Source organism: Sceloporus occidentalis, unplaced genomic scaffold, assembly GCF_023333645.1.
Source record: "Sceloporus occidentalis isolate IW3139 unplaced genomic scaffold, rSceOcc1.0.p SCAF_4, whole genome shotgun sequence".
Classification (NCBI taxonomy): Eukaryota; Metazoa; Chordata; class Lepidosauria; order Squamata; family Phrynosomatidae; genus Sceloporus; species Sceloporus occidentalis.
In genome coordinates this window covers 70300739-70317654 of record NW_028316984.1, presented here as the reverse complement: position 1 = coordinate 70317654, position 16916 = coordinate 70300739, and the positions used below count along the sequence as shown (strand labels likewise).

Sequence of the window (16916 nt, the reverse complement as noted above, 5' to 3'; positions counted from 1 at the left end):
AAAAGATGATATCTCAACATGAGAAAAGGAAATTAAGAACAAGGGGAACATATTTAAAGACTTAACTAATTCTTAAGAAGTGTGAGAGTAATACAGGTCTGACTGTAATAGCAGGAAGATTTTTATGTTTTTTATGTATTATTAATACTATATATATTTGTATTGTTTTCAGAAAGCTTTTGGATACTGTAGCTAATCTTTTTTTGTTTATTTGTCTTTGTAGTGTTTGTCTTTTTAAACTAATAAAATTTACAAAAAAAAAGTTTGTCAAACAGGTCATACCTGCTACCAAATGCAAAAACACTAACATTATTTCAGAACCTACAAGAATGGACCTGCACAAGGAGGCTCTATTCCAGAAGAAGAGTCTATTACAAGGGTGCAGAGACTGCAATATCAGCATTATTACCTTGCCAGCACCTCCTTATGTTAATGGTTTCCCCCTCCTCTCTGTCTAACTCTCTTGCATCCCACCATCTCCTTTAACACATGTGTGTTTGTGCGATTATGTGTGCACATGGATGCACTTGCATGCGCACACATGCACACGCACGGAATTCTCTTTCCCAGAAACTGGGACTCAAGACAGTTTACACAATGTAAAACATAAATAGATAATGGCGGAATACAGACCGCTCATTTGGGGCGGCCTGCAGCCACCCCTTAGTGTCACATATTGGGGCCAGGGCAGCCACAGCGGCAGCTCAGAGGCCCCAGTCCGGTGCTTTTTGGGACCAGGGAGAAGCGACAAAACACCGCTTCTCCCTGGTCCCAAAAAGGGGTATCCTTGGGGCTTCATGCCCCAGGACACCCCAGGAGCCACCTGGTAGCCACTGCCAGGAGAGAAAGGGGCCACTTGGCCCCTTTCTTCCGGCTTCATTCCTGCAGCCATTTGGTGGCTGCGGAAAAGAGGTGCTCCCCAAGAAGGAGCTCCATTTCGGAGCTCCTTCCAGCGCCACTGAAAGGGCGCCCAAAGTACCCTGCAGCAGCACGAGCACGTCATGCTCGCGCTGCACCATTTGGCTGCAACGCGGCCTTGACATCATAATGGCAGCACCTGTGTATACAGGGCGCCGCTATTATTATGCCACAGGTACGTGCTAGGGTTGCTGGGCACCTGTAAAGGACACCCTGAGGCAACCCTAGCATGTATCCAGGCCGGCGCAAAGCTCCGGTCTGGAAAGCACCAAAAATACAGGTAGGTAAAAACATACAAAGAGTTATTATTAAAATGTAATCAAATTATCATTGGGAGTTTTTTTTTTTTTAAAAAAAACTATTTAAAACACATCCAATAAAAAAAATCAAGAAATAAAAGCAATCCAACATATTGGCTGCACCAATCTCACCAATTCTGTTTCCCTGATGGATGTGAAAAATCATATGGTCAGTCTTTTTCAGGATGGCATTTTAAAATCTTTATCATACCGTAAGTATTGTAGTAATGAACTATAACTATCTTAAACTATACACTCTGAGGACACCAATAGACAGTTTGACTTGTGATTTTGAAATATTTTAAAGAGTTGTTTTGTATGTTTGGGACACAGTGGCTCAGTGGTTTCTTCAGCTTAGTAACTGAGATGAGCAGCACTCTCTACACTCAGACACAACTTGACAACCTTGTCAAAGGGGAGACCTTTACCCTTTTTTTGGTATGTTATTAAATGTTTTTATTTGTGAATCCAGTGTTTTAAATGCTTTTTATCTGGTGCACATCTTCATGGTGGCCTGAGTGATGACAGATAAATGCTTTAAATAAACATATAATAAATATTGTTCTTACTAACTACTATTATATACCCTTTACTAACATATTAGCCAGTGTGAACAGAACATACAAGTCATAAGTGGGGAAAATGTGGCCTGGCAGATGTTTCCAAATTACAGCTCACAATCCCTCACAACTGGTCAAACTGGTGAGGGCTGATGGGAGTTATTGTTCTAACATCTGGAGGGCCATGTGGTTCCCCATCCTGATTATTAAGAATGGGGCCATATTTTTACTTCCTTAATTTGCTCTTCAGCTGCACCAAGAATGAGTTAAAAATAAAGAGTCCCATAAACTTGCTCAAGCACTCACCTCAGTGTCCGTTGGCTCTTCAGTAAATTCTGAAGGCCTATTAGCCCTTCTTTCCTTTCAGACCAGTTGGAACTAGCACAGTGATTTAAGACCTCAGCCACATCCTCTGTCTGCCGTAAGTAGTGGGGGATGCCTCCATTGCGGGAACCGTAGGAACGCTCTGAGCAAGCACTTGAAGCATCGCTGTTTGCATCATCATCAGAATACATCCCATATGGTTCATACCTTCGTCTCACTGGTTTTTTCTGTTGGGGTGGGTGGGAAGGGAAATTAGTACATTTTGCACAACTATATTTTCTGTTTCAGTCCACCCTCCCATCCTCCCCCAAAAGGCCTGGTAACTACAGCATGAAAAAATGGCAGTTAAACTGCATCAAGATCCTGCAGGGGCATAAGAAATGAGCCAAATGGGATAGCAAGCAGATATAACAAACAAAGCATAATGAAAGAACTAATGGCTTTCACTGGCAACTATTACCTTAATGCACAGGTCAACAAATAAAGAAAGCTATACTAAATAAACTCTGATGCAATTTCAACATATCTCACTACAAATTAATCTACGCTTGCAATGGTGAAAAAGGTACCTCTCTCTGGTGGAAAGGCTGGTGAAATGAGCTGCCAATCACTAGTCTCACTAAAGCTCAAATGGCAGGAAAAGCATGTTATCCCTGACACAGAGAACCCAGAGGACCCCAAGGTAGGCTGAAAGCACATACATATATATATACATCCATGTTTTCCACATGTGTCAAATGAATGATGCCATTTCTAATGTTTGATAAAATTGTAGTTTGATAGAACTTAGACTCTAACATATTAAAATGATTGTAGCACCATATGAATTTTGAAATAAGGAGCGCAAAACTGGGAAGTAAACCAAAGAAAGAAAGAAAGAAAGAAAGAAACAAACAAACAAACAAACAAACAAAAGGGTAAAACAGCACTGGTACCTTGCTCCTGGAGTCTCCTAAAAGCTGTATGCAGGAAAATATTGAAGGGTGGGAGAAAGCATAGAGAATTATGTCAGAAGCTTATGCAGTGATTGCTCTTGCAACAAAAACATACAAGCAAATGTGCCTTAGCAAATACCCACTTCAAATCCCATTGTGGGAGAAAGGTGGGATATAAATCCTTTAAATAAATAAATAATTTAGCAAATTAAAAATACAAATTCAGCCAATTTATCTTCAAGCAACATAAAATTAAAATGGTTTCAGAGTGTAGCACCAAAGTGATTGCTCTTTGACTCTTGGCTTCCAAATATAGTAGAGGCCAAGTCCTTTTGCAATGTGCAGCTGGCATTTTGCCTACACTAAAGCCAACATACCAGCACCTTATACCATACTGATACTGCTATAAGAGTCCCAAACCAGATTATCACTTCTCCACAGGGTGACACTGAAGAGCTAGCCCCAAAACCTGGGAAGATATTAACATGCATTCTAGCCACTTATACCTAAAGAACAGTTGAATAAACAGTTTGTTCCTTAGATTGATCAAACACACAATGGTCTCTAACAACTCAGCCCTCTTATAATCGAGATGTGCATTACCCTTGTGCAATTTACCTGACAAATCTTTTATCCCAAAAGGTTCTCATGTTTCCCTGTGCCCTTCAGATCAACAAAGTTCCCGCCAGATAAACTAGTCTCAAATTTGTTTATTGGGAATAAAGATGCTTCCTTGTACCAGGTTCAGGTATCCTTTTTTACAGTTACAAAAATTAACATGTGCCATGACATGGAATCTGACCTCCATAGTTTTATTCAAAAACTTAGTTGGCAGGATAAAGAATAACACTGCTACTTCTTGAACATGAGGGTTCAGGAGGGGAAACAGTTCTTTTGTGAACAAAGATATTTTCAATGAGGAAGAGAAAGGGGCAGGTGGACTGGCTACAGAAAGTCAAAGTATTGTCAGCAACAACTGCAAAAGAGATCTAGAGGATGAAAAACTCAACCTGAAAATCAAGAATTATTTCACACACCACATTTGTAGAGATACATATAAAATATAAAATACTTTAGGCAGATGACACTGTGACAAAGGAACCTTTCACACTACACAATCACAGCACTATATTCCACCCTTAACTGCTACAGCAACATCTTATAGACTTCTGGGGTGTTTAGTTTAGTGATGCACTAGAGCTCTCTGCTTGAGAATTCTAAGCACCCTTTCCCTGAACTCCAGATACCAGATTCTGTACAACGGAGCCAAGGCAGTTAAAGTGGAATCATAGTGCTATCACTGTGCAGTGAAAGGGCCAAAAATCATTTGGGAAGCCTTGACTCGATATAGTTCTCTGTTGAGTCATAGCACATTTGAATTGGCCTCTGTAATGGACAAAATGCTTCAGTGACTCCAGATAATGGGCCCAAACAGACAGGCCAAAATAAAGCTGCTTCAGGTCACTTTGGAGGTATGCTGTTTAAACGACACACGCATCTTAAGAGGCCAGAAGCTGCATCAAAGCTGCACTCCAGTTCTTAGGACTGGAACGTGACTTTGGTGTGGCTTCTGGCCTCTTAGGACGCATGTGTCATTTAAACAGCATACCTCCAAAGTAACCCGAAGCAGCTTTATTTTGGTCTGTCTGTTTGGGCCCAATGTTTAGTTGTCAAAAGTTTTAATTAAAATAATTAGAATAACCATCACATTGAAACAATCTCAAAACAATAGAAAGAGTAGTGATTTCAAAGATTTTCAATTCCATATTAATCACTGCATTCTTTATCTTTCCTACATATCCATATTCCTATATATAGCACTGCCCACAGTTGACACTGAGATACTAAATAGTTAACTAAACATAGACAAAATGGATGTCCAGTACTAAATTAAGACTATTCCCTGAGTTCCTGGACAGCTGCACACTTAACACTTCAATAACGCACTCTTCTTCTTCAGATGTCTCCTTCAGAATCTTGATCTAGGTTTAAAGAAACTCCTTGTCCTACTGCAGTCATTAATTAGATCCAAATACCCATCACTCTGTGCTTCAATGGGTCAGATGACCAAGATGCTGCTCTGCATACTGTCCGTACTGGAAGGTTGTCCTCTCCCTGTTTCTGGGACTTATTCTTGCTATTTTGGATTCAGTTCATTTTGCCAATAGGCAAGACATTTATCACTACCTTTATGATCTACTTGCGTAGTTAAATGATGGGAAGACCATTTCCCTATCATTATTCAAATTAAGAAAGACAATGGACAAATGCACATTTTGACTGCTATGGCAAACTGAGATTATCTTTGGGCAAAATAGGAGCACAAATCTCACCACTATCTTTTCTTAATGATCTTGAGGTTTACAGTCTATATGTCAAATGTTCAATTATTCTCTTGGTTGAGATATTCCTAATCAAGAAAACCACTTTGAAATGAAGAAGTTTAAGCATCTGCCCCAACCTCAGCAGAGAGAAGCAACAGATTGTGTTGAAGCAGTAAAAACCTTGACAGTTATCTATACATGGTAATGAAAGAAAGGGAAAAAAATCAAGGGGGATAGATTCAAGTCCTTTCTAATTACATTGTACTGCAAGACTCTTAAATCAAGGGGGATGGAATCACATCCTTTCTAATGACTATATTGTACTGAAAGACACTTAGTGGGTGTTTTCTCAGAGACTGAGAAGCACACACTTTGTTGTATCTAGGAAATCCAAAGGCAGAAACGGGGGCGGGTTATAGACCGCCGCTTTGAGGCGGTCTGCTGCCGCCGCCGCTTGCTCCGTAAGGGAGCCGTCACAGCCACACCGCGCGGCTCCCTTACGGAGCAAAAAAGAAGCTCCAAAATGGAGCTTCTTTCTGCGGCGCCTCTGACGTCGCGAGGCGCCAGGGGCGCATTCGCGACGTCACAGGCGCCGCGACACGTTCGGACGCACAGCGTCCGATATGTAAAGATGGCGCCGGCCGTGTGGAACGGCCGGCGCCATATTGTACGGACAGAGTCCGTATTAGACCCAGGGGCGTCTAGAAGAGACGCCCCTTTTTTAAAATGGGACGTCCTGCGGACGTCCCAAGTGCCAGTTTGTAACCGGCCATAGTATCATATCATTTATGATATCATGTAAACTGTCTGGAACAATCCATATGCACTGAGCTACAACTGCAAGAGTTCCAGCCAGTTGTACTGAATGGAGTTAATGAGAGTTATAGCCCAAAACACCTATTCTGTCATACTACATATAGGGGCTCCCTGCTCAGTCCAGGCTGAAGTGAAAGCCTTGTGGATCTAATTACACTGAGTGCAAGAAAATTTATATGTCAACAGACTTTGGCTACCATCCTGACATCATTTGCAACTTGTTTGAGTCATATGAACCAGAATGTGTTCTGATGTGGACTGAAATGGAAATTAAAAACAAAAACAAAGCTCTCTATTCTTTGCTCTCAGCAAATTCAAAGGTTACATTTATGGCTAAATGTACTTCACTTAGAACTTCAGCTACAGTGAATTGAAGCTTTGGGCTAATATGCTGATTTGCTTCTTCATTAAATGAATTACTAATACATAAGAGAAACTAGAAGGACCATCCAGTCCAACTCCTTGCCATGATACATAATCAAAGAAATCCAGATAGATGGCCATCTAGCCTGTTTAAAAAGCTCCAAAAAGGGGACTCCACCACACTCTGAGGCAACATGTTCCACAACTGAACCGCTCTTACCATCAGGAGGTTATGCCTAAATTTTAGGTGGAATCTCTTTTCCTATAGTTTGAATTCATTGTTCTGTGTCCTAGTTTCTGGAGTAGCAGAAAACAGTCTTGCTCTATCTTCAATGGCATCCTCTCAAATATTTAAACATGGCTATCATATCACCTTTTAATCTTTTAAACCTTCTCTCCTCCAGAATAAACATACCCAGATCCCTAAGCTGTTCCACACAGTTTCCAGACCTTTCACCATTTGGTTGCCTTCCTCAAGAGAAATTCCAGCTTGTCAATATCCAGAACGGGACACAGTATTCCAGGGGAGGTCTGCCCAAAGCAGAATGTAGTGGTAGTATTCTTTCCCTTGATCTAGACACTATACTCCTATTGATGCAGGCTAGAATCCCACTGGCTTTTTTAACTGCTACATCACAGTGTTGACTCATGTTCAGCTTGCACATTACTAAAACTCCTGCATCCCTTCCATATTAAATTAAGACGTACTAAAAGTTCCATTAATGCACAATAATTCCTCATCCTCTTTATACAGTATGAAATTGTTGATAATCTAAATCCAATTTTATGCCCATAAAGGCATCTTCCCTAGAGAAAGTTCCCCAATTATTAATATATGCAGTATTAAACAGTAATAATCACTATCAAATATTTCTCTATTCCTTTTCCCCTAGCTTACATTAAAGAAAACTATAACATCTTGCTTCTTAAAAATACTTTATAACCCCTTACATTTTCTCATTTAAAATCCATCTGTTATAATATCAGCTGTGTCTTCCAAACCTCCACACTTCAAAAGATTACATCATTCCTTCATTCTAAAAGACAATTAACAGTTCACCGATCTTCCATTTACCACAGACTTTTAAATTATTTTCCTGCACATCTAAGTTACTAAAATTCATGTAAATCAGCCTTAATAAGTATTTTTCTATTTTTCTTCTAGATGATCTCTTTTATAGCCTGTACCTCATCCTTAAATCTACATCTTTGATCTTTACCTTGAACAAATCAAATAATAAGCCCCACTATTGATATCTTAAACTCAAAGAAGCCAAATCTAATTTCTATAGTGTTCCTATTTACATTTGACTTTGGGTTTGTTTTTGTTTGTTTGTTTGTTTTAAAATAAATTTAGAAGTTGTCCAAACTGGGCATCAATTCCCAAATTGCTCCAATCTTGGGGTGGAGTCGATGTGGACAATCTTCCATGATAAACATTCAGTCACTCCTCCCAAGCCCTCTACCCATAAAACCATCCTCTCCATATTGATTGTCACTCTTGAACTCTATGTTGTTTCCAGTGCTCCCATCACTCCCGAACAAGCACAAATCTCTGTCTGTAAACATCTCTTAACACTTCTTCCAGCTGGCTCCTCTGTCTTGGTCATCCATATCAGGTCCCATATATTTCCCTAAAACTTCATCTTTCTCCTAATCTTTATCTTCCGATTCCCTGGCTAATCCAAATTTCAATCAAAGGTTCTTGAAATCCTATTTCAACAATTCCTCCCTTATCAATTGCCACAACCTTGCGATTTTATCTTTGGCAAGATTTGTTGAAAGAGGCCTTTCTTTGCCTTCCTCTGAGACAGTATGACTTGCGTAAGGTCATCCTGGGGGTTTTCACGGACAAGTAGGGATACAAACCTTGGTCTCCAGAATCATAGTCCAGCTCTCAAACCACCACACAATGCTGGGTCACTGACATTAGAAATAGCAACAAGCAAAAATCAGCTGCAGAGAATTTCAACCTTCCTGGAGATACAAGATTTGCCTTAAAAGTAGCAGTTCTCAGAAACAAAACAAAATAAACAACAAAAGAACCAAGAAAGACTGGAAAGAGAAACACCTGAGTTGGGATATATTCACGAATCCCAATACATTACTCTGGGTATGAACAGATATAATTTTTTCTTGGCACACACCTATATGCAGGTTCTCACAACAGCAATTTAACTAAAAAAAAATTCGTCAAAGGAGTCTGTGACTCAAAGTAAATGGTCATTATTAAACAGATTTATTGTTTTCACACCTCTATGCTACAAACTTGATATTTGAAAAACTGTATCATCTTGGACTATTTGGGTCATAATCTGTATCTTTCTCTATCCTATTACATTGTGGTCTGATTCCAACAGCCATGCAATTGTATTTAAATACCTGGGTTGTATATTGTACTCCATCAGTGCATTTTAAAGAGATTAACAGCAATGAAAGCTTATGCTGTAATAAACCAATTAGATATCTTCCTCCCATTTTTTATGATGTTGTCAAGGTGTTATTCTGTGACAAGAATGACAAGGCTAGCGTTCTGTAAACTAGTTGCAAAAATACTTTTGCTTTCAGCTTCCTGGCGGTAGAAAAGGTACATAGGAAATAGCAAGGAAATGTAAATGTTAATTAGTACAGTGTTTGCCTTCTGAGTAGACTGAATAAGCTTTGATAGAATCAGTTTCAAGAATGCTTAATGTTTAAGGTCACAGAGAATCCAAAGTCATTTTGTTGCTGTTCTTGCTAAATAACTGGGCTCAGAAATCCTGAATGAACTACTGCAAATCACTCAGAGTTATGGCATTTCATGAAGATCTTCCTTCTGCCCCCCCTATTACCATCCACTCTGGAAATTAAATTAAGTCAAAAAAAAAAAAATAAGAAGAAGAAGAAGAAGAAAGAAAGAAAGAAAGAAAGAAAGAAAGGAGTTGTTAAAGCTCTAAAGATGTAAAGGCAACAACTGTGTAAAGGTGCAACTTGTGACATTTATACCCATTCTTCACCATCACTGCTGGGACAAAAACGCCAATTTATTATTGAATGGTGTTCCAATAGGAAAAAAAGAGAATTCTTCAAATATGGAAATACAATAAAAGCAAATAACATTTGAGAGACATCATACCTGCCCCCTCTACAGACAAATGCACACAACACAGAAAAATAGCCAATACTGGAATCTAGACTAAGAAATTCATCACAGCGTCTTCTCTGGGCAAGTTATATAACAAAAACATCAGTGCAGTATTCTGTTATTCAACATAGTAGACAGCTTTGCTATCCTAAGTGACTATGATGTATCCAAATCAGTGACTTAGTTCTACAGAAAACATGGCTAAAATCAAAGTGTTAAACCTTGTAACTCTTCACCAATATGAGAGATTACAAGTGTCTTAAGGGCTTTTCCCAGTCGCAATTCCAAAATTTACATCCACTCTGTCTCTTTTGCAGTTCAGCAAACTTTATATTCATATGCTGAAATCCCACAAAGACATTTACACAGAATCACGCATACAGGCATATTGAAAAGGAACACCAATAAAATTGAGAGAGGAGAGTGTACGTACAGGAGGCAACTTTAAGCGACTTTCTGGTGTTGGAAGCATTTTGTGTTTTCCCTCTTACCAGTGCATCTGCCACGGCAGCCTCCAGATCTGTGCTTGTACTGAGAACTCGCATTGCATTCATCGAGGCAGGCAACCTGCCTGGCTGTCCAAGCCCAAACCGGTCTGCACAAAAGACAATATTGAAAAGGCATCATTAAGTGAGTTCAATAGTCCCCTAGAATATTAATCAGGCTGCTGGCCTGGAATTCACCAACAAAGAATGGGAGATGTTTTCGTGGTTTTTAATCATTATTAGGCACACTTTTTATTGGTTACTATGAGAGAATTTTAGGGCTACAACAGAAAGTCAAATCACCAAGTTCTGTTATAAAGCTAGGATCCTTAACCCAGCAGTTGGCAGGTAGTTGGCATGCTTTACACTTTCCTACTGAGTATAGTGGAGAGGGGATTTTAATCTCTTTCATGGTGACTTTTAAATGAAAAAGCTTCTGGTCATACTGTAATTCTTAAGAAGGACTTGTAAGCATTATGACAAAATTCAAAGAAAAACTTGCCAATAGGATTTCATTAACTTGTTGGGGAATTGTTGTTTTTAATCAGGTCTTGAAGTCTTTAATTTTATGAATAATCTTAGAACATGCATCAGAGTAGTTCCAATTATTCTGACAATAGTTTGCCAGTCAATTTGAAGTGTGTTCAGCTTCCAAGTCCATGACAAATAGGGGAGTTTTAGCAGCTGCCTAAGCAAAAACAAAAAACCAGCAACTTTGTAGAATGAAGACTCCACTCTCTGTCTACAATAAATTTTGAGGGCAACTCTTTTTTTCACGCAGAGTTAGGATTTTACAAATCTGCACAGGCTATAAAACCACTAAATACCACAAATTTTAATGAAATACATCTAGGGGAGAGACGCACCCCAGTATTCCACTTACGCAAGAAAGGGTAGTGGGTTCTGGTACAGGGAAAGAAGCTGCCCACCATCCTATAAAGATTTGTTAGATATTCACAAGTTTAGATATTTGGAATTAGCCATATACAGGAAGCTCCCATTTTTGACATTTCATTTTTTAATAACTTACTTGCTCTTTCGATGCCTGCAAATTATAGACAAGTTCCATTAATTAAACAAATGTTCCACTCTTTCATCAGTTTTTCTTTTGTCTATGAGGCTTATTTGGGACAGCTCATCTGTATGTGTGCACATGGTCTCAAGGCTTGCCTATGGAAAGAGCAGACCCCTTCTTGCATTCAGAACTGATATACAGTGTGTTATATATGTTTTTGGCAACCAAAATGCATTTGCAAACTAAAAGAGTCGGGTTCCAATTTTCAACAGATTCCACTTTCTGACAGTGCTCTGGTCCCTAACCTGTCAGATAATAAATAATTCATGTATTTTTTGTTTTAATTTTTTACTATAAACAATTGTAGTCTTCAAACCATGAAGTTCTGGACACACATTTATATTGTGAAACAGTATGGCAGTTTTCCAACTTATCATAATACATTAGTTTATTTGTTGCAGATTTGTTCAATCTTATCTCTTGAAATACAGTTGTCCCAGAAAATTGTTCTAAACAAAGGATGCAGTCTTACTTCTCTGCAGCTGTGATCTCTCCCCCCAATTAACTCAAATGCATTATGTAAAGAGAATTTTTTAATGGCTATTTGGGTGCTATATGTAACAGAAAGTAGCATGAGAGATTAGGGGCAAGGGGACAATGCTTAAGGAACAACCAAAATTTGCATTTTTCAAAAGCACCCCAATTCAATTCTAAATGTGGACAATTATACAACTACAGGTGGCAAATACCAAGTGCATCCCCATACATATCAAAATATGTTTAGCAGGGTCCAGTCAGATTAGTAACAGAGATAACTGTTTAGGGCAATACCCAATTATCCCCACTTTCAGGTGGAATACTTTCCATCAATGAGATGGGGAGTGAAACAGTTCCCATTTTCTTTTGCAGCCCCACTCTCCCAAACTCTGAAAAGAACATCCACTTTCATGGATATTGGACTTACAGATCTGCAGAATGCAGCTTTGCTGCACAGATCTCTATTGTCGAATTTGGGAAATTATTTGCTAACTATTATATTACAACTAGTGTTTGCTACTATGTGGTAAGTGAATAATTTATTAATGACTATTTGTTAACATGTGCTAACTGAATAATGTATTAACTCTCCTTTACTACTATATGATGAGTGATTTTTCCCCCCGTTATAAAGGTAAGTGCAAATATTTTAGGGTACATTCGTTTAAAAACATTTTGGTTAAATAGCTTCATTCTTTTAACCTATGCCCATGAATTCTTATCAAAATCTATTAAAGGTTAAATTGAACTTAGACAGAACTAGAACAAGTCTATTGGGAACAAGCATTTCAGAACCTGGTGAACTGTTTTTAAGGCTTTGAAATTTTCATTCAGACAAAAATTGCAATCAGTTTCAATGTGTTCACTTAGGTCTGCATTAAGGAAACAAAAACCGTATCAACGTTGATAAAAGAGAAAAATCATTATTAATGTAAAGAGAGTAAAATTAAAGAGAGCATTCTAAAGCATTAGGGCAATGCTACTTCCAATATTTTCTATTTTTCAAATATTTTACCAAGATTAGACATTTTAAATTTCAACAAGCACATTTTCTAAAACTAAAAATATGCTACATGCAAAAACATTTTAAATGAAAAACTGCTTCCAAAATTAAATGACTGATGATGATTAAAAAGAAATAAAAAGTGTACATGTTATTACTATCCCCCTTTTTAATGCACAAAGCTGTTGAAACAGCACAAAGCAATGCTTGCTTCAAACATCTCTTTTGCTGCAAGTCATGTTCTGATGAAAGATGACAACACATAGAATGTGACAAGCCAAATTCTATTGCTATGTAGATTTGTAACACTCATGTAATACAACTTTAAGTAAGTTATCTGGTATAATATAAAAAAAACACAAAGATAAAATTGCCTAACTTTAACAAAGTTCCCTGTTCAATAAAACTATTTCAGCAGGAATTTTTGGAGATGCTACAAATAATAGGATAGGTTCACTTTTTATGTCTATAGATATAGCCTCATTTTAGTGGCATTGATCAGTCTCACTTAAAGTGAAATTTCACCCTTCACAGTTTTAAAAAGAAGAGTACTGCATAGCATTTCTGTTATTTGTGGAAAACCCATAAATGAAATTGGTAAGTTGGGAGAAGCTGTGGAATTTCCCTTGCTGTCTATTGTGAATCACATCTAAAAAGATATGTTTAGGTTCTCTCCCAGCACAGGAAAGCAAGTATCACTGGGCCAAGAGTTCTAGCAATAATGACCTTTTGCTGCTCCAGTTCCATCAGTGTCTCAGCTCATGTTAGAGAATAACACAAGAAACACAGAAGAGGACAGATGACACTGTATACAAATGGAAGGAAAGGTCAAATGCAAGATCCTCTCTCCTCCTTCAGAATTGGATTTAGTGCAAACAGGCAGAAATTTGGTTTCCATACTTCAGCAACTGAGTCACTTACTGCACAGTGTGGTTTGCGTGACTGAGCAGGACAGATAAAATAAAGTCCCAGAAGTTGTTCTATTCAGGTGAAGGAAGGGACAAATGGGAAACAGCAAAGATCACCACAACTAGATCAAAACTTGACATGTGAAGAAGACCTAAACCTATCCTTTTGACTGTCTCCTTCCCATAGACAGAGAAGTATGCATATTATCACTATAGTTTTGTTGTACTGAAGGACATGCAACAACATTTATAAACTATGTCTTTTGGTCAATGTACTCATTGCCAGGGTACATGACAAGTTACAGTAATTATGTCAAGTAGCAGGCCCTATGTACATACCGTACATAATAAATTGATCTCAGAATGGTCCATGTGCAGCATGTTACACTAATTTAAGACAAGTGAAAGCAGCTGATTGTGAACAAACAAACTAGTGAGCTAGGATGAATGTGCAGGTCAATTTGTTCCAGAAAAAGTATAAATAAGTATAACCAAAGTAATCACTATCTTGATCTGACACATGAAAAAGAAATGTCTCTGTTGCTGCTACACTGAAAAACTATTTTACCTGAAATTAAAAAAAAAAAACATAGTAACCCAGTAAATTTATCCCAGATGACATACATTAGCTTGTAAAGGGTGCAAATCTAGCTCCAGCGATCCCAACTGAAATGTTTAGAGTGGCCAAAAGAACCAGAACTATGCTCTGGTTGTCATTTGTTTTCAAGTAAATTTTAGAATGCATTAAGAAAGGGATGACAGCTTTTAAAAGATGTGAATAATCAGAATGACAAAATAAATCAAGTTATAAACCTTTAAAATACCAGCAGGAACAACTAAATTAAATCACATTATGTATGGTCTTGCATGCAACTGTATGTACTACTTTAGCATATAGACAGTAGCCATGAGATGATTGATTATGATATATCTCTGTATTATATCATGGTCTATGCTTTTTCATCTCTGTCCTAGGAAGATAAAGGCTTTCACCAATTAATGCTCAAATGAGAGAGCATTAAGTTCCAGAAAAACCCAAAGAACCAACACTCAGAAGAACCAACACTCAGTCACATGTCTACAGCAAGGACTTGCAGATGTTTCCCTTATTATAGTGTCAAAAATGAAGATCAGATTTGTACAAGGCTCTTCATGGCCTGCTCTATTCTATAGATTTAGAGAAGCTGGTGGCGTTATGCCTCTCAGCTCAACCTGACTTTCTAAGAAGACGTGCTTCAAGCTTTGAAAAGCATTTCCCTTGAACATCATGACATTGCATGGCTTCTAGACCAATCAGCCATGGAAAGAAACAATTTGCAAAGCTCATTAATGTGTTTCTGATGAATACTAGCATTACATAAAATAGCCCACAGTGTATCTAGGACAAATACTTCATGACATATTATTGTCATCATTTGTTGTCACTTTTATTATGGTCTATAGTCACCAGAGCCTTGGTTTTAAAAAAGCTACCAGTGCAGAGTTCCATATTCCTAATGTCATTTTGTTTTTAAAGCTGCTGCTGTCTGTGTGAAGCTTTAGCATATTAGGGATGTATGTTTGTTCATATGCTGCTATCACATGTTAAAACTAAGTATCTAGATACTGGTGGCATTGTTTAATACACGTGTGGCAGTCTCCAATACTGGTTATAACTTGGATGGGAGGCCACAAATGGATATTAGGTGCTGTAGGTTGTATTCCAAATGAAGGAACTGGCAAAACCACCTCAGTGTTCCTTGCCTAAGGAAACCCTATAAAATTCATGAGGTTGCCATAAGTCAACAGGCAAGATGAAGGCACATACACGAATATATATTTTCCCCCTTCAGCCAGTTTCAAATTTAAAGTGGGTTTTAAAATATGTTTCCACCATTTCATAATTACATTGCATTTTTTGCTAGTAAAAAGAGATAGGAAGTGGGAAATGAGTGAGAAAGTGAAGTGGAAAGGGAAGTGAGTCTCTCATGGATGACCAACTGATAACTAGATAGTGTGGGTGGGATTGGGCTGCATGGGTTGAAATTTATCAAACAACATGTTGGCTTTAGATACGTAGTATGAGCAATGAAACACAACATTCATTGTTTCAAAATAATTGAGAGACACAGTGCACAGGGCTGAGTCTTTCATTATCCAGGTTTCATAATCTGGCAGTCACTGGACAATATGCAGGTGAATGCAGTGAATATTACATGACTTAATTTTTTATTGCTTCAGCAATGGTTAGGTAAACCACACAGTGCATCTAGGCTTTTATTCAACATGAAATCATTTGCAAAACTTGGAAACAATAAAAAGAGAGAAAGCAAAGAACTCTCAGTTGTTGGTTTTGCAGTCCATATAGTGTATTACTACCTCTATCTTGCCTCTCAGTTATCTGTTAAAGAAACTGGGGTCTAATTGTTGGTCCCAGAATCATAAGTTGGAAGAGACCACAAGGGCCATCCAGTCCAACTCCCTGCTATGCAGGAACTCTCAATCAAAATGTGGAATATTGTTCGTAGCAAGTGGGTTTTTAAAACTTATTGTTAAATGCAGAAATACAAGAAAACACCACCCTTCCTGCTAAATAAACCAAAAGCAAGAGTTTTATGTGTAGAATACATGGTTATAGCATAAAATATTGTATAGAACACAAATTCTTCTACTACCGATTACCATTTTGCATCACAGCAGAGGCCATGCACATAATGCTACACCAGATTCTATATACATGAAAAGAAAGAAGCCTGACTAAAGCTCTGGGTTTATGCAACCTGTCCTCTTCATGACTCCCATGGCCAGGAGGAGGAATGAACCAGGATTCAATTTTACTTTCCACTATCTCTGGCCCACCATACTATACAAAACAGTAATTGTGGTTTAAAATCAACTTTAATTAGTATAGAAGCTAGCTTCAGTTGTGTCACAGGTTTGTAAAATGTAACTGAATAGTTTATTTAAAACCATGATTCCTGTTTCATATGTAACAGTCTAGGAACAAGCCACATTGGAAAGCATTCTTGGATTATTCATCCTCCCAGTCATTCTAGAAGAAAAGAGAGAAGTTACATGATACTGGCAATTTCTTCTCACCTCATATGGTGCAGCATTACACAAGAAATTAGTGAGATATTAAAATGAAAACTCTACAGGTGAATGCTGAATCTCATCATTATTGGTACTAGCCAGCTCTGCCATTTATGAAACAATAGAAATTTGCAGCATTGAGAAACACTATACAGTCACTGTGGCTGCTTTCAAGAGGAGTGTACAAAGAAGTCACTATATCCTGGTACTACATATGCAATGTACCTGACAGA

General features: G+C 38.1%; 1 protein-coding gene across 21 annotated transcripts in view; it reads right to left on the bottom strand.

The window, feature by feature from the left end:
- The window catches only part of CLASP1 (cytoplasmic linker associated protein 1), a 248553-nt gene that overhangs the window by 59867 nt on the left and 171770 nt on the right, over positions 1 to 16916 (bottom strand). For all 21 annotated transcript variants that reach the window (XR_016280884.1, XM_089520292.1, XM_089520276.1 and 18 more), the window contains 3 exons: positions 10155 to 10258; positions 3037 to 3060; positions 2084 to 2328 (listed from right to left, as the gene is read on the bottom strand). Coding sequence is in view for 20 of the 21 variants with exons in the window: in XM_089520292.1 (XP_089376418.1) it covers positions 2084 to 2328; positions 3037 to 3060; positions 10155 to 10258 (373 nt within the window). In the remaining variant the exon portion in view is untranslated. The remainder of the gene's footprint in view (positions 1 to 2083; positions 2329 to 3036; positions 3061 to 10154; positions 10259 to 16916) is intronic.